General features: G+C 43.3%; 1 protein-coding gene across 4 annotated transcripts in view; it reads left to right on the plus strand.

Moving 5' to 3' along the window:
• Positions 1-18,979, plus strand: part of DPF3 (double PHD fingers 3) — a 228,061-nt gene that overhangs the window by 105,161 nt on the left and 103,921 nt on the right. For all 4 annotated transcript variants that reach the window (XM_006130318.4, XM_075927282.1, XM_075927281.1 and 1 more), the window contains exon 3: positions 4,751-4,858. In XM_006130318.4, coding sequence (XP_006130380.1) covers positions 4,751-4,858 — 108 coding nt within the window. The remainder of the gene's footprint in view (positions 1-4,750; positions 4,859-18,979) is intronic.

Raw genomic sequence — 18,979 nt, forward strand, 5'->3', positions numbered from 1 at the left:
GCATAAACTTGGTTTCTCACAGCTCCATTGTAAATAATCAGAAGGCTGCCTGTTGTGACAAACAGTTCAGGGTTAATTTCACACAATACTGCACATAACTCCCTCCCTCTTTTTCCTTCCTCCCCCAGTCTTTCACACAAGCTTTGAGTTATGGCTCTCCTACACTAATGAGATAAACAACATAACTCACTGCAGGTCCTGCTATTTCCTCTATAAGCAAATGGTTGAAACTTTCTGTGGCTGCCCTATAAGGCACAAGAGTGCAAGACAATCCAACCCAGCAAGTAGTGGAGAGGGTGAGAATTGTACATGTTTTGCATGGGCACAGAAGGAAGCTGGTAGGTTCAAAGCAGATGTAAAAGGCCCACCTCCACAAAAATGAGAGGTTCACACTTTACTTGTGCCATCATGTTGATAGATTGGTGGTTGGGGGACAAACAATGGTGTAAATCGTCTCTCTGGAAAATGGTATCAAACCTGTTTGGATCAAGATAAAGTTTATTTAGCAGCTGGCAGAACACTTCTGAGGAGGGAATTATTAAAAAGCGGAGGATACCTCTTCTCAGAAGGCTCACAGGGTCTATTTGGAGGCCTTCTAGAGCTTATCTGAGTCCATCTGGGGTCAGATTAGGCAGGAGGCCCTTCCTGCAATATTTCTGGGCCTTCTGGCTTCCAGCAGAGCTTTTAATACTTTGGTGTTTGTGCTTTACCATCTTTGCTGGAGCCTGGAAGTGCCAATTTGTGAGAGACTGAGAAACAATTGAACCAAAGCTTTTCAAATCTTTTTTTTTAAAGGTTACATTTTGGGCTAAAGCCCAAGTACAGGATTTTACCCAAATTCCCCCTTTCCAAGAATGCAGCTCAAGGAGCCTGATTCTCTTCTCACACCATTTTTTTCACCAGACTAAGGCTACGTCTAGCGTACAAACTTCCCGAAAAACTTCTTCCGAAAGAGAGCGTCCACACAGCCAAAGTGCATCGAAAAAGCGATCTGCTTTTTTGAAAGATAGAGTCCACAATGAATGGCCGCTATCTTGCATTTAAGCTGTGATTACTATGGACGAAGTGGCCACCAGGGCACCTGTGCTTCTTCCTCTTTTCTCTATTCTGAAAGAACTCCCTCTTCCCTGTCCACATGCCTTTCTCCAAAAGAGCTCTTTCGGAAAGAGTCTTCTTCCTTGTAGAAAGGGGATTACCAATGCCGGTAAAACCCTCTGTTCTTTCCATTTTTTTTTGAAAGAATATGATTGCAGTGTGGATGTAATTGAAGTTTTTTCGGAAAAATTGCTGTTTTGCCAAAAAATCTCTGTAGTGTAGACTTACCCTAAAGCTGTGAATGAGGGCACATTTGTGGGAGGCTTAGACTCTTTGTATGTGTAATCCAGAGGCACTGAGACCACTAACAAGGGAAAGTAAAGTCTGCTCTGTAGTCTTAGCTGAGAGCCAGTTGGCTTTTAGCTCATGCAGTAAAGGCACATAGCTTTAGCCCCTAAAGTCGCAAATTTAATCCCACCTGCTGACAATCTGGCTTTATATATGTTCCCCCACAATGACCCACACTGCACCTAGTCACAACCTGTACCTTAATAATAGCATTTTTTGCATACTAGTTAAGGTTTGTAAAGCACCTTGATGTCAAGCACTCTAGACAAGCTAGGTAATTCATAGTGTTTTTCCTTCCAAGTCATTAATAGACTTTATACCCCCATGGAAATGCAGTATTCTCTGAGGGTATGTCTACACTACAGTGATAATTAGAACTAACTTAGTTCGAATTAGTTAATTTGAACTAAGCTAATTTGAACTAACGCATCTAGAACTAAAAACTAGTTCGAATTAGCGTTTTGCTAATTCGAACTAGCATGTCCACACAGAGTGGACCCTGAAACGGGGTTAAGGATGGCCGGAAGCAGTGCCGGCAGGGCATCAGATGGGGACTTAGAGCGTGGAGCTGCTGTCTCAGGCTAGCCGAGGGCTGTGCTTAAAGGGACCCGACCCCCACCCCGGACAGACAGTTCTCAGGGTTCCCCGCTTGCAAAGCAGTCCTGGCTTGGAGTGCCCTGAGTGCCCACACTGGGCACATCACAGCACTCGGCCATCAGACTGGCTGCACTTGCCGCAGGCTGCCATCTGGGGAGAAGGGGCAATTGGGGGGCTGCAGGAGAGGTTCCACCCCCAGAAGCCCGCAGAGCCAGCCCAGTCCTCCCCAACGGGGGCTCGTACCCCATTCCTCCCTCACCTCCTTCCACTTACCCTTCCTTAGTCCCCCTTCCTGATGTACAAAATAAAGAAAAAGTGTGGTCAAAAATAGAATCTCTCTTTATTGAACAAAACTGGGGGAGACTGGGAAAAGGAGGTGGGAGAGGGGAAGAGAGAGGGTGGGAGAGGGGAGGGCAACTACAATGATCAGAGGTTTTGAAGAGGTCCCATATGAAGAGAGGCTAAAGAGACTGGGACTTTTCAGTTTAGAAAAGAGGAGACTGAGGGGGGAGAGGATAGAGGTCTATTAAAAGCATGAGTGGGGTGGAGAGGGTGCATCAAGAAAAGTTCTTCATTAGTTCCCATAATAGAAGGACTAGAGGACACCAAAGGAAAGGAATGGGTAGCAGGCTTCAAACTAGTAACAGAAAGTTGTTCTTCACAAAGCAATAAGTCAACCTGTGGAACTCCTTGCTGCAGGAGGCTGTGAAGGCTAGAACTAGAACAGAGTTTAAAGAGAAGTGAGATCAAGTGATGGAAGTTGGGTCCATGGAGTGGTATTAGCCAGAGGGTAGGAGTGGTGTCCCTGCCCAAAGTTTGTGGAAGGCTGGAGAGGGATGGCACGAGACAAATGGCTTGGTCACTGTCGTTGGTCCATCCCCTCCAAGGTCCCTAGGGTTGGCCGCTGTCGGCAGACAGGCTACTGGGCTAGATGGACCTTTGGTCTGACCCAGGACGGCCATTGTAAGCTCAGGGCTCAGGGTCGGGGGTCTCAGTGGACACCTTGATTTTCATGCACACCTGCTCCTGGGTGGCCAGGCTGGCAGCTCTCCTGCCCTAGACTGTCACTTTCCTGTGCCTAGTGCGGAGGTCGTGGACGAGGTCCACGATGTCCACACTAGACCAGGTGGGTGCCCTCCTCTTGCGGTCCTGGGCAAGCTCCCGGGAGCCGCCAGCCTGGTCCCGGGAAGAGGGGGAGGGCTGGGGGGCATCGTGTGGCTGGCTCGAGCCGTGCCAGGTGCAGGGTCTGCTGGCTGGGTGCTGGCAGGCTTGCACCTGGCACGGGCACCATAGCCAGCCCGTGCCCCTTTAAGGGGTCCGGGGCTGGGAGGGGGGCAATAGAGTTTCCCTGGTGTTGGCCAGAGTGGCCACCAGAGAAAGCTGGGGAGGGCTAGCCTCCCACTAGCTCGAATTAAGGGGCTACATACCCCTTAATTCGAACTAGTAAGTTCGAACTAGGCTTAGTCCTCGTAGAATGAGGTTTACCTAGTTCGAACTAAGCGCTCCGCTAATTCGAATTAAGTTCGAACTAGCGGAGCGCTAGTGTAGCACCTATCAAAGTTAATTCGAACTAACGTCCGTTAGTTCAAATTAACTTTGTAGTATAGACATACCCTGAGGTAGGATATAACAACTATCACATCTCATAATAGAGAAGGGAAGTGAAATCATTGTTAAGGCCACCAAAACCTACTCCCAGCCTCAGGCTTATTGATGAGGCAGAGGCAAAGGGGACCATTACTTGGGGGCCTTGTGATTCAAAGAGACCCGGGGCTCCTGGCTGCCACTGTTACTACTGTGGTCGTGCTGGTGGCTGGAGCTCCAGGCCTTTAATATCTCCATGGGAGCACTGCACCACATGTTCTGCACAACTCTGAGGGCTTGAGAGAGGGCCAGTGCTGCACTCTGGGCAGAATTGAGGCACAGCTGCCCACGCCCTGCCTCTTCTGGGAGTGCGGAGCCAGGCTCCCAGCCTCCCCCTGCCATCTGGCCCAAGGGCCTGCGGAGGCTGTCAACTCCCCTTCCCGTGCTTACCATCCATGCAGGGGAGACAAGAACTTTATTTTGGGGAGCTCCTCCAAAAGCCCATGGCATCCCGCAGTAAATTTCTTGTTGCTCAGTTTATCTGTCTCAAGAGCGGGTTGACCTTGCTGGGATGAGAACCTTATTCCCAGGGAGTTTCCATATTCCAAACTGAAGACTTAGGCTGCACTTGCCAAGTGTGAGTTACCTATTCTCTTGGAGTGATGGCCCAGTTTTTACAAGTAGGGTATCAGGTTGTTTTTTTTCCCCTTCATCATCATCTGGCTCAGAGAATACATTTTGTTCCTAGGTTGGAGAATGTGCCTTGCTGTTATGCAAGGCTGGCTTACACCACTCAGCTGCCATCATATGCTAGGGTGGTTCTGCAGTATTGACATGGACTTGATTTTGTCAGGTTGTTCAAAAAAGATGATTTTTGTTCAAGGTGCTCAAGCCATTCCCATCCTATCTGTCACATTTTTTTAGTGGTGCTCGGGTTACAGTGAACCTCTGCACAGAGAGACATATGTTAGTAAGACATGTGGCTTCTTTATAGGGTTGATCCTGCAGGATGCTGAGCTGCAGCTAGGATGCTGAATGCCCTCAGTTTCTGGAGTTGCTTCGTATCTTGTGGGATTGAACCCTATAGTATGGCAATGCTGGGAATGGAGATACAGAGATGCTGGAGAAATTAACGGAAAGTTGCAAATGCAAATGCCACTGTTTATTTTTTGCTTTTAACCCACAGGATTAGCCCCAGGCCAGCTGTACACATATCCTGCTCGCTGCTGGCGCAAGAAGAGACGCTTACATCCTCCTGAGGACTCCAGGCTGAAGCTCCTGGAAATTAAACCTGGTACATGTTCTGTGTTTCTTTCTCACTTGCTTTCTATTCTTTCTATTGCATTCGCTGATGTGTCCTGGATCAGGTGAAGACTGGCCGACACCCAGTACTGGCATTATTCTCTGGACCCAGTGTTTGGCCGTCTCCTGCTTTTTCTTTCTGAGATTTGCTCAAACCCATGGCATCATTCTTCTTTTTTTAGATAATAAAATAAATGTAAGTCTCTAGGCCAAATCCACCCTTGGCATAAGTGGTTGTAACCAGTGACATAGCCAGAAAGGTTCCTACTTTGGGTGGGTGGGCAATGGTGGGGACAGTAAGCTCCCGCACCCCAGGTCTGTTTCCCAGTCAGAGTGCCAGGCACAGTGGAGCCAGGTCCAGCACCCCAGCTCCACACCCCAGCCAGAGTGCTAAGCACAGTAGTCAGCCCCAGCACCCTGCCTCACTCAGAGCGCCATATATTTATGAGAAAGAGGGAACACTCTGGGAGCAGTAGGTAGTTTTTGAGAGGAGAGATACAGCCTGTATAAAACACACACATGCAACCAAAAATATAAATTAACAAAATATTTTAAGAAATGTTTGAAAGCAGAAGGTGTCTGGGAATGGAGCGGTGGGCAACAATACCAGGGAATTGGTTTTAGTGCAGTCCTTTGTGTAGTAGGAGGTAGAAAAGATGCAGAGGCAAGTCTTGGCTACAGGAAAGTCAGGCGCAAAATTCTTGTTGATGTTGGTGTGACCAGGTTTTGGCTCATTATCCCCATGACAGCAGAAGTTACAAAATGAGGAGGGTAAATGGAAGGAAATACTGTAACTGCCAAATAAGGATTTCAAACCATGGACAAAATCAAGACCAGGGGACTTTCCTAATCTCACACCCATGTAAAGGAGAAGTTAGTCTATTGTAATAAAATAATAATGATGATACAATAGATTTTTGCACTGTATAACACTTTCCATCAGTAGATATCAAAGGACATGACCAAGTAGACTATTGCATTTGGTAATCCAAAAGGTTAATGATTAAAATAAATACATTCCACACAAGCCCCCTTAGTGTGAAAGGCAACTGCATTAAAGTATTTTCTATGTTGTTTTTAGTTCCATGCTAATGTGAACATTTCACAAAAATCTTGCTGATAATTAACAATGCTCTCAGTGTCCAGCACTGTTCCTCTGGAATTTTATTTGTGAAATATTCTCATTTTTAACAGTAATTATTGTATTTACATCTTGTGACCTAACTCATAAATAGTTGTTGCTAGAGCAACCTTTGGACAACCACCTTTGTCTGACCATTGTAGTTGCATGGATAGTTGTAGTAAAATCATGTGATCAACATACAGCCTAGCAATTTCTATGTTAGTACTAATTGCGAAAACCCAGCCAGTCTGTCGCATAGACCATGCAGCAGAAATAAAGTACTGCATAAGTTCATTTACAATAACTACTTAAAATGACAATATAGCCACCTTTATTGCTTTGTATTACCAGGCAATTTTGAATTACACTAAATATTTGTGACATTTAATTTAATATGTGCTGGACTCCATCTTTCAATGGTAATTTCATATCTTAAGAAATAAGCGTTCTGACTCATGGGAATAAATCATGGTGCGCCTGTGTGAATACACATGGATATTTAGAGCCAATGTGTACTGCCCTTCATCCAAGCACCTCAAATTTCCTTACTGACACTATACCTAATCCTGAAGTGTGCAGAGCTCTTCTTGGAAGGTGAGGCATGTCCTCATCTTGTATGGAAATTGCTTGTCTTAGCCTGAAGATTGGGTGCATTAAATGAACAGTGCCATGTTAAAAATCATATATTTTTAAAAGATAATTTTATTATTTACATTCTGGTAATGACTATGGACACACCCAAGAGTCAGGGCCAGTGTTCCTACCAATTTTTCCCACATTAATTTTGTTACGTGCACCAGTATGGAGGTGGTGTGTGACACGGAGGGATGTGCGATACATCACTTCCATATCGGTGCACATGCACATAACAAAATTAATGTGGCAGGGGTGGGCCAAGGGGTTCGTAGTGTGGGTGGAGGCTCAGGCCTGGGGCAGAGGGTTAGGGTGCAAGGTTGTGAGGGCTCTAGCTGGAGGTGCGGGGTCTGAAGTAGGGCCATGGATGAAGCAGGACAGATATTTGGGATATTTGGCCAATTAAAATATGTTAGTTAGTTTTTCATTATTGGTTCTAGTCAGTTGCACTATTGTATGAGAACAAAAAAGTATAAAACTGCAATGTTTCACTTACATATGTTGAAGGGAAAAGTTTACTTATAAAGTATTTTCACAAATATTTAAAAAGAATGGAAACTTTTTAATATATTGCATAATTGCCATTTAGTTTCTGCTATATTTTAAATCCTAAAATCTTAAAAAAAAAAAAGTCAAAATAAAAATTGGCAGGCCAATTCTGTGGCTAAATTAGAAGATTTCTTTAAAATTTAAAGTGAATTGAACAAGGTGCACTGGAATTTTGATATCTAAAAGTTGTTGTTCACCAGAGTTCAAACATCAGTTATGTGCCTGCAGACTTATTTTCACCACAGTGAAGTTTTTGGTGTAGGAATTGATCTCAGCTTTTGTAAACATTATTGCAAAGGAAGACAGTAATAACTTTTGATTTCTACTGACATGGATGGAAATTGACTTAAAGGTGAGGAATTACATAGTCCATTACCAATCCACATTATATCGGCAGTATTGCCCCAAATCTTAAACTTAAAATATGTGTTTAAATCAGCTTTTTCATTCAAACACATGCATCTTTTAAACAAGGGAGAGTTTTATTTGTAATGTACTCTCCAATGCTTAAAAATAACATTTTTTCTTACTGAATTCTTTTTTCCTTTTCCATGTGACAGTCACTGATTCCACCTTAAAATTGTTGGAGAATTTGAAACAAACCCTGCTTATTTCTACTTGCTTCCCTGAATGTGCGTCTGCCTGCACAGATAACTGCTGCTGCAGAGCCAGCAGAGGGAGCAACTAATAGCATATGATTAGTGTGTGCAGGGCCAGATTCTGCTTTCACGTACGAGAGTAACTCTGTTGAAGATAAATGGGCATAAAACTTGGGTCCATTATGTATATTTTATTTCTTTTTATAGATTTATCTGTGACAAGAAAGGCCTGTTGTTTATTTAAAAAAATGTATGTATTTGTTTAGGGCAATCTCAATGATAGTATGACAATTTTATGGTGCAGTTAAGTCACATGTTAGGTGTGGACAATTCACAGATACATAGAAGAGACCATTATGATTATATGGTCTGAACTCCTGCATAACACAGGTCACTGAATTTCACCTTGTAATTTCTGCATCAAACCTAAATTTTCTGGATGACCTAGAGAATATTTCAAACTTATCCCTTGATTTCCACTCAATGTGGTTGGGAGGATAAGAGTGAAACATTAAATATTTTGAGGAATAGACTTTAGTTTTCTTAAAAAAAATTTAGTGTACAGTACTGAATGCCAAAATAGAAGACCATCAAACATAATGCACATTTGGATATGGTATATGTCGTGGTTGTACAGCATGTACACAGATATAATATTTTCTAAATGACTTTTGAATGAAATGCAGCCACATAGTCTGAGCTCAAGATTGGGAACAGGAACTGCTGTTTTTTTAAATTAGTGCTAGTCAGAAAATTTCAATCTGTTTGAAATTTGGAACAAAAACCAGAGCATTTATGATTTTTGTAGACTTTCTAACTGTTCATTCCTATTTTTTTCCAATCAGTTCTCCGTCTGTTTGGAAACTTAGATGAAAAATGGGTGGGAGGAAATACATTGAAAATTTCCCCCATTTTTTACCAGCCCTAGCTTTTATCTAGACTAAAGTAAATATTGATTCCTCTTGTGCCCTTGAACAAGTCCAAGCAGCTCTGTTTAAGCAAAGCACATAAGTATGTAGGTGACTAGTGAGTACAAAAGCACCGCACAGTTGGAACTGTAAGCTCCGATTCTCCACTTTTTCTGTCTCTAGTTTGTACTTAGCAGACAGTAGCGGACACTATTTGTTACACTCTGATCTTCATCCAACCATCGCTAGCAGAAGTTAGCCTCAGGGGCCTCCTCTAACTTTTGCCATTGATGTTAATTATGCTCATGGAGATCTCCTGCCCTTCAACACACCTTCCTCACCTTCTTATACAGATCCTGTGCACAATCTACAGTATCTCCACCACCTTTAGATCAGCAGAGATTCCCCTCTGGAGGATGGGGGGGAATTCTCCTGTCAAAATCTCTAGCTAGTTTGTTCACTTTTACTCTTCTTACATGCTACAAAGTGAATGTGATGGACCAGAGAATCCGGCCCTCAGTACTTCATATCTTTGTGTGTTGTACAGAAATAAATGACTGTACAAGGTGTAATGCAGTGGCGAATGAAGTCCAAATCGTGCCACCTCCCTTTCTCAATTGGTAAAATGGAGTTTATTTTATCTATGTTCGGGAAGTGTTTCAAGGATTATTTAATGAATATTTGTGAAGCGCTTGGAAGGCTTCAAACGACAAGGACTATATAAACTAAAAGTATGTTGTAGGTCATGGGTTTTTAAACCATATTTTGGTCACTAACACACAGTCTTGCAAAAGAGCATGAAAATTTACCAGCCAAGAAGCAAAATCTGCTTATCTACTCTTACTAGGATGATGATACAGAACAACCATTTAAACTCATTCATCATCATAAAAAAATCACCGCAGGTGAATGAAGGAGTAGAATTTTGCAAGCCTGCATGAGCAGGGTAAATGTTGTAAAACTGCTTCTGATTTTGCCCAGTGTAACTTTTTTTTGCTTTGCTCTGGTAGCTGATGAGCTGGCCATCTGTATACTGTTCATTGTGTGGCAACCAAGTCTGCCTAGGCTGTGATAAGTCCCCCCACCCCACCAAGAGAATTAAAGCACATACACTGCTTGCTGGAAGCAGTTATCTTGTGATAAGCGGTAACTTCTTAGCCTTTTAATTTAATTCTGAAGGTTCAAGGGCATGAGAGGGAGTGTGTAGTTTTGTCCCAAATGGAATTTCATGATCTTGGATGTCTGAAAATCAAGCATAACCATTTCTAGAGATGAGTGAATAATTCTTGGTGGATAAAGTCAGTAAAACTAAACCGCTTTTTCTACTTGTGGACTATCTGCAAGTACATTGCTAGTTTTTCAGTTTATCATTGGAATTTATGGAACTAACTTTTTGTCTCTTTCTCCCCCTTTCCTCTGTAAATTGAGCTGTAGTAATTAATTGCAAGTATTTGATACTGGCTATTTGAAATTAGACTTGTGTTGTTAGCTGTGACTGGTCTCATAAATCACATGGCATTGCTTCTGTTTCTTGCCTGGACAAGCCAGCTCTTACAATTAGAAAAAGGGTTTTTTGAAGATGCTGTTGGGACTTTGCATTTCTCAAAGGGCTTGATCCAAAACCCATGGAAGCCAGACATGTGCAAACTCCAATGTTCTGTGGATAAAAGCAATGCAAAAGTAGCAAATAATCAAGAGTGGGGAAAAGTTAATTCTGTCCATTTCTGGGCCACCAAGGCCTTACCCTGAGACATAATTCATTGAGCTACACAAAGCAAACTTGAAAGATGTTAAAAGAGAAAACTGTAAAACTTCAAAATAATAACAAAAAGGACTGTGTGTGAAACTGCCATTAATTTGAACATACATACTTTTTACATTTCTGTTTCCAAATGGTTTTTTGTTGTATTTTATATTTTGAGATTGCACCCAGAAGGATAATATTCATTTTGTATGGATGACACTATTGTATCTGGTAAGAATGATTTACCGAATTTCAGATACTTTAAAGGAGCTTGATTTTCCAGAGGATGAGTGAGCAGAATTTAAGCACTCTCAAGGTGTCTCAAGTTGGTTGATTTTTTTTGGGGGGGGGGAGGGGTTAATGGGTATTTTTTTAATATGGATGATTTGAGAGTTGTGTTGTTCTTACCTAGGAGTTTCTTTGCTTTTAAATGTTTTGTTTTGTTAATGCTGTATCAGATATATACATTGTTTTCACAAAGTAAATTGAATTAAATGTGGATATAATCTTTTCTGTTTCTGGAATTTCTCAAATGTAAAAAAAAAAAAATTATTTTCCTGGTTTTAAAAATTTATATCTTTCACATTTTCTCTTGTGTAGCTGAATAGAGAGAGCCAGGTTCCATGGAATGGGACCCACCAACTCCTTTGTGTCTCTGGAGCAGAACAAAGCAGTGAGAGCACATTGGTCAGTAGAGGTCTGCCAGGAATCTGTCCCATGTTACTTTACATTTTAAATACTTTAGTTTGGAAAAAAGAAGGTAAGGGGGGACATGATAGCGGTTTTCAAATATCTAAAAGGGTGTCACAAGGAGGAAGGAGAAAATTTGTTCCTCTTGGTTTCTGAGGACAGGACAAGGAGTAATGGGCTTAAAGTGCAGCAGGGGAGGTTTAGATTGGACATTAGGAAAAAATTCCTAACTGTCAGGGTGGTCAAATATTGGAATAAATTGCCAAGGGAGGTGGTGGAATCTCCCTCTCTGGAGATATTTAAGAACAGGTTGGATAGACATCTGTCAGGGATGGTGTAGACGGAGCTTGGTCCTGCCTTGAGGGTGGGGGGCTGGACTTGCTGACCTCTTGAGGTCCCTTCCAGTCCTATTATTCTATGATTCTATGATTCTATGAAATAAAGGGCCTGGTGCAAAAGTAGTCACTAGAGATAGTAGCTACCAGTCCTTGTTCTCTGCAAAGTCTATTAACTTTGGAACTATGACCCAGGCCCTGTGTGTGATGCCAGGAATTAAAAGTTCAGTGTCTTGTAAGCACTCCTGGGTGTCACTCTCATTACAGGCAGGTTAACTGAGAAGATTATTAAATTGAAGGAATGAATGGCACTGGCAAGGCTAACGATGGCTTTTGCAGAGCCCTTCCTCATGTAGAACTTGATCCTGCAAAGTGCTTAGCAATTCTTTGTGAGCTAGCTTGGAGTGCTTAAGGTAGCTGGGAGTGGTAGCAGGTACCTGGGATAGCTTGGGTGTGTGTGTGTGGGAGGCTGAGGGAGAACTGAGGCTGGGCCTTGCCTGTGCATTCTCCCTACTTCCTTAAGTCCTCCCCATCTCCCATTTCTGCCTCCCTACTGCCTGCTTCTTATCTGGCTGAGATCCAGTAGGGAAATCAAGGAGCAGGTAGCGAATGACACCCTGCAGAGAAAGTGCCTCAGCACATAACGTTTACCCTCCCAACGCTCAAATGTGGGCTGCAGGATGTGACACAGATTTGGGGTGCTGGAATAATGTACATAGTGGGAGTGCTGCTGATGGAAACCATGTATTTAGTGTTTGTTATAACTATTTCAGCCAGGGGGCGGTGGCAGCACCCCTAGCATTGCTCGTTCCAGCACCACTGCACAGACTTTGAATGAGAGAGATGAATTACTCCTGCTGGAAGTGTACAATAGTTGTAATTCATTCATGTAGGGTATGTCTAGACAGCGGCACTATTTCAGGATATGTCCGGTATCCTTTGCTGCAGCTTAACAGTGCACCCCTTCATTTCGAAATGCAATCGAAATAACGGGTTTGGTATTCTGATGTGCTGGTAAACCTCGTTCCATGAAGATTAAGGGACTTGTCAGAATAGTGGTCTATTTTGAAATTTGGCACGGTGTAGACAGTGCCAAATTTTGAAATAAACAATCTTCGAAATAGACTATCTTGAAATAAGTTTAAAATTGTGTAGCTTATTTTGAGCTTGCGCCACTGTGTAGATGCACCCTTAGTGTACAGGAAATAACTTATTCCATAATGTTACTTTCACAGTTATTGATTTCTGATGTAAATAATTTTTAATTAGAAAAAATAAAGGGATACCAAATCTGTGTAGGATATAGGTAACCTGAGGACTAAAATATAGGAAGTCCCTTGAAATTAGGTCATATCAGAGGTATTTCAGTGCTTTTTAGCAAAAGGGAAGAGCAACTCCAGAGGTCTAATCTATATGAGAAAAAGTTTGCCTATAACTAGAAAACCCTTGTAGTGTAGATGCAACTTACACCAGCAAAGGAGTGCTTTTGCCACTATAATTTATTCCAGAACACCCAAACAAAAGCACACCAGCAAAAGCACATCATGGCCTTTGCCTGTATAAAAACATCCTAAAAGAATTCTCTCTCTAGCCAACATTAGTACTAGGGTTGTCAGATGGTCTCCCAAAAAATACCGAACACATGGGCTAAAAATGTGTAGAGGAAAAAAAAACCCCACTCACACCGAACGCATATCTGTGTGGCTACTACCAAGAGCCACCAAGCTGGGGACAAAGGGGGAGGCAGCAGAGCCTGCTCTGCAAAGCAGCCGCCTGCTACCGGAAGCAGAGAGAGGCAGACTCTGAGGCAACCCAATGGCAGGGCGGGGGGGGGGGGGGGCGGAGGCAACCATGGGTAGGAAGGTGACTCCCCCAGAGCCAGGTCTTTGAGTGTCCCAGTGGGAAGAAGCAGAAATTCCACCCCAGTCAGTTTTGGCTGAGAGCCCATGAAAGGTGCCTAAACGCAACTACAAAGCACCTGTGAGCTTCTCTCCTGGACTACGGCGCCACAACGCGCTTGAACAGTGCTCAGGAGCAGGGACAGGGCTTCTCCTCCTCCCCAAGGTGTCACTCCTCCTCAGATGCAATCAGCTGAGGGCTCCCAGCGCCAATTGCGCTCCGCCTCCCAGCCACTCTCCCACCCCCGCCCGGCTTCTGCACGCAACCAGAGGCTCCAGTGCCGATCGCAGCCCTGCCTCCCAGCCTGGGACTCCCTTTGGTTGTGTGCAGAAGGGGAGCGGGGGGAGTGGCTGGGACTACAGGTGTGACTCTCCACGGCTCTGTACCTTGTATACAGTTTATGTTTTAGCAAAGTGCTTGTAAAATGCTCTGGATCTGAATTCCAGTTGCAGGAAGGCTACTTAACACCAGTATGGCAGGTTTAAAAAGGGCCTTAAAGTGGCTCTGTTATTTATATACTCTTTAAGGTGCATTTATGCTGCTGGAGCAGTGTTAAAGGGACTTTGTGTAAATGAAATTCTGCCCTCCCAGTCTGATCTGACAGTGTGATACCCCTGCTTGACACGGGTGTAAATAACAACTCAAGGTGCAAAGCACACAGAATATGGGTCACACTGTTAGGCATCTAAATCCAAATGCAGGCACCTCGGCAGGTGGCTTGATTTTTAGAGGTAGTGAGTACCTGCAACTTCTCTTGACGTCAGTGATGCCATATCCATGAGTGATGTGGTCGAGATGGTGATAAAATTAAGTCCATAGTAGCTAGGAATGTAAAGAATGATGTGACATTTGTGAATGGTGTTACTGATGCATCTGCCATGTAATACGCTTTGCTGAAGTGAGGTAGCAGCATAGCGGGAAAATGTGAAAGCAGCTGTGTTGTAACTGCAACTGATGCTATGGAGGAGGCCAGTATTAGCAAACACATTATTAAGTGAATGGTGCATGGATCAAGACTGAGTAACCTCTGAAGCTGCTAAAACTGGGGATGGCAAGATAAATATCTTCTTCTTTCTTCTTTTTGTTTTATGCCACTTTTTCTGATGAGGGTCATGGCGACAACATGGAGAGTAGGAGCATTCAACTTTCCTTTCCTCTGCAATGGGTTCCCATTCCTCCTGAGGGATTCCCCAGTGTTCCTAGGCCAGTCAGAGGATATAATCCCTTCAGCATGTCCTGGGTTGGCATTGGGGCCTCCTCCCACATGCCTGGTGGAGTTCATAAGCAAACCTGCCATGGCTGGGGTCATCCGTATCAGGTGCCTGAACCACCTCCGCTGGCTCCTCTCAATCTGGAGGAGTAGCAGTCCCGATCCAAAACTCCGGAGTAGAACTGTATATACTTTTGCGGAGCTTTCTTTTGATATCCAAATGAATAAAATAAGTCACTTTTCCTGCTAGAAAGGGCACCCCAAATACACCTGACCTATTAGCAAATGCAACAGATGGAATCAAAGTGCATCTAACTTCTTTTGTTTTGTTTTTCAATCCTGAAATCTTAATTGGTTCCCTAGTGCTTTATTACATGGACAATATTTTAATAGTCAGAAGACTTACTCCACTCTGCTGTGCCCTTTCCACCATTCATTTTTTTTGTATTGGTAGCAATTTTTCTCCCTGGCTTAGAAACAGCTTAAAGTAAGCTAAATAGCCAAACATGCCTGTGTAGATTGATGAGCTTGTCACACCATTCTCGTCAGCGTCCCCTGATCTGCACGGTGTTCGAGAGATGGATGATTACTCTGGGAGGGAGAGAAGCTAGCAAATCCCACAGCCAGATGTTAGGGAATGGACAGGGCTTCTCTTGGAACTCAGAAGAGTGCAACTGGGTCGTTCTGTGGGAAAATGATGCCCAGGTGCCTCCATCTGCCAGTGTTTATCGCTCCTTTTTTAAAGGGAGCATGACTGGGTTTGGTATGGTTGTGAGGATGGATGTGTCTCTGTGCATCAGAAGGGAATGACCAGTCATTTGTCTCCACTGTGGAGTCTGCCTGCAGCCATCAATCTTGCAGCCTAGCACAGCAGCTCCTTCGGCTCATCATTAGTCGAATGAAAGGTAATACAGGAGGATCACAACTCTTAGCTTCTTGTATTTCACTTTCTTTTCCCCTTGGATGTAGCCCTCTTCCTCTCTCCACTTTCATCCATCTATGTGCCATTTTTGGAAAAGTAAAGTGGGGCAGAGGATATAAATTATTAGGGTTTCGGGCTTTACCACAGAAGTTTAGTCCCTATCTGGTAGCTGAGGGGGAGGTGAGAGAAAGAGAGACAGAAGGCATAATAACAATGTCTGTGTCTCATACATAGTGTGCAGTTTTCAGAACAAGCCTGTTTTACTTTGGCTTGAATATGCAAGGACATGATTACCTGAGCGTGCGGCTATTTCATCTTCTTCCCTCTCCTATTTCATCCTAAGACTCCCTCCTCCACCCCTCTACTGTTTAAGTGTAGATTGCAACTACTCCCTCAAATCCTGGTCTAGTGTAATATTGTAAGGACATGTCTACACTAGGAAATTATTTTGAAATAATAACTCCTGAAATACCTATTTTGAAATAGTGTGTCCACGCTACAGGAAAGCCTTGAAATTAACCTGAGGCAGGCTCTCTTATTGTGGATGTGCTACTTTGACTTAGAGCCCCAGGAAGAATTGGGGAGTAATTATTCGGAATGACTCTGGGGAGTAATTGTTTCAAAATAGCAGCAGAGGAGCATCCACACTATCGCTATTTCGAAATAACTACTCAAACAACTATTTTGAAATAAGTGTTATTCCCCATGGAAAGCAGGAGTACAGATTTTGAAATAACTTGGTAGTGTGGGCACTCCACTTGTTATTTCAAAATAAGGGGAATTATTTTGAAATAACTCCCTAGTGTAGACCAAGGCCAAGGCACAGCCAAATACTTTGGCTACCTAACAGACTGCCTCACACTTTATTTGCTGTTGCAACGTGTGCCATCAGCTGGATACTTTTCCTAACAGTTCCTAGATTGGATGGTCTAAAGCAGGGGTGGCCAACCCACGGCTCGCAAGCCATAAGCAAAGCATCCCTCCTGGCTCGTGAAGCCGCCCACATACCCCCGGCCCCTGGTTCCCTGTGCTCACCGGGTGCTCCTTGTGCTGACCTGTCTGGTGCGGCAAAACAAAATGGCACCAGCAAGATGGCCGCCAGCCACCAGGAGCCTGATGTGGTCAAAAAACCAAACCAGAGTTTTCATTTAAAGGGGCAGCATCCTTTTTTTCTCGACCAAACGTGACAGCTGGTGGGGTTTTTTCTTCCTTGGCTCTTTGCACTATATCCACCACTATTTTGGCTCTTTGCCTGTAATGGGTTGGCCACTCCTGGTCTAAAGGCTGCTGAAAGGGCTTGGAGGGATGTCCAGGACTCCTCAATTCACTACTCTGTTGGATTGACAGAGACAGAGTCTATTGACCTTCAGGGCACAGTGTAATAGGATTGTCTATTTTTTTCCTCTGGCTTTTGCCTCAGGGTGTGCATGTAGGGGAGGGGAATGAGGGATGACTACATGTTTGCCTTATTTTTCAGGAGTCCATTTAGAGCTAACATTGGTGAATTGAAACATATTACATGCTGACCAAAGTGAAGTTTGATTGATAGTTTCAATAAATAGAGGAATACATTTGCTTTTTAATTTTCTGGGTTGGCCCTAATGATCTAAACCTCAGGTTTGGGGAAGATTCCTTGGAGAAAAACACATTCAAACCTTGTCAGGGCAACTCAGCCCTTCATCTTTTTTTATTTGGATTAAAAAAAGATCTTAAGTACTGAGCTTGGTATGGACATTGAAGGTTCCAGGAACTGTCTAAAGAGTAGGAATTTTATCTTGGTGTCTTTAGCCAATATTTTGCCTTCCCAAATTGTTATGCTAGATATTGTGATCCTCTGCTGGTTTCTCTCCCTTCAAGGCAGCCACAGTTTCATTGATACTCTAGGTATCTTATAAAGCGCTATCATGACATAAAATTGTCACTGGGAATTAGAAAGCAGCCCTTGGAGGAAGAAAAAGAAAGCACCTTTCAATAGACTACGCTTGTTCTTCTTGTGTATTTGCTAGGGCCCTGAGACTGGAGCTCAAATGGAAGAGGAGTCATAGCTCCTCATATCCCCACTGCTATCAGTCTGGTTTCCACTAGAAATCAGGAAATGGTCACAGGAAGTTTCATTACTACTGGAAGGAAGAACTCAGGCAATGCAGAGAAAGGTTGCTATCCTGGAATAGGGGAGGAGAAAGGCATGGGAGCCTGTTTAAGCCACCCTTATGTCAGAGTAAGGAAGACCTTGCTGCCAGTCTCCAGTTCTCTACCAGCAAGCAAAGTGTTATAAAACCTGGTACATCTCTTCCAGAACTGCACAGGATGGTGCAATGAAGCATGGCTGGAAGCTGAAGGCCTGTTCAGGCAATGAAAAGGAAGTCAGGGTACTTTGTGAAAATCAGAGGAGTCTCTATGTCATGGTACTGGAGAGTAAAGTTGCAGTCTGAGCTGGGCTTTTTTTTTACCAGCTAAAACCCTTTTATTTCTTTCATTGTGAGCTCTTTTCCCTAAATCTCCACAGTATAGCCTCAGGGAAAGGATTAGCATGGGGAAAGAATCTATTCTTTAGTGGTTGGCTCAATATACCAGGTAAGCATGGAGACTATTTCAGTGGGGACCTGGTGGGGTGTCTTAGTTTCTCTCATTCATACCTTCTTTTTAAAAATAGAGGTTCTTGTGCTGTGTTCTAGTCCTTCCTTATTTGTCATCCTTTTTACTCTGTTATCTGCATGTTGTACAAATAATGACTTTTATCTGCTTCTAGAACTCTTACCTCTTTGCCAATTTTAAAGACGTAATTATTGTCATGTTAGCATGAGCTTGCCTACCCCAGCTGGCCGATCTGTGTCCACAGCTGCGCTCTGCCTGGCCTTTTGGAGGGCATTCCTACTGCCTTTGAATGTCACCTTGTTTCCCCCTTGCTGCTTCTTTGTTCACCCTCCCCCATCGTGGACAGTCTTGCTGAACCTGCAGGCTCCCTTTCACCATCTGAATTTTCTTTGCTGCCGTTAATCTTTTTGTTTTACCCATTTTGGTATTAATTCTAGAGTTCCCATTTTTATCTAAAATCTCTATGGGGCTGTTGGAGTTTCTCATCTTCATGGGGATGCAGAGCTGGGGATGTGTTTGTTCTGCCCCTTCTTCAGTGCCAGAGAAAGATACTTACTGACATACTCTGGAGGAACATGTCAATGTTTGCATTAAAAGCTTCCTTCTTTGTAATAATGCTTTGCAATTACATATCTCTGTCAACTAGCCATTAAAATCTGCTGTGTGTACAAATACAGTTCACTAAGTTTTGCACTTACTTTTTCTTCACTGAAAAAAATTGTTTAAATCTTTGCAAGAGCTATAATAATACTTTGCACTTTATAAGTGCTTTTATTTCAGGATCTGAGCACTAAATAGGTCTCACTGTACCCTGTGAGATAGGTAAAGATTATGTCCATGATATATCAGGTGGAAGATAAGTGACTTGCAGAAGATCACAAAGCAAATTAGTGGCAGGGCTGGAGA

Source organism: Pelodiscus sinensis, chromosome 4, assembly GCF_049634645.1.
Source record: "Pelodiscus sinensis isolate JC-2024 chromosome 4, ASM4963464v1, whole genome shotgun sequence".
NCBI classification, from domain to species: Eukaryota; Metazoa; Chordata; order Testudines; family Trionychidae; genus Pelodiscus; species Pelodiscus sinensis.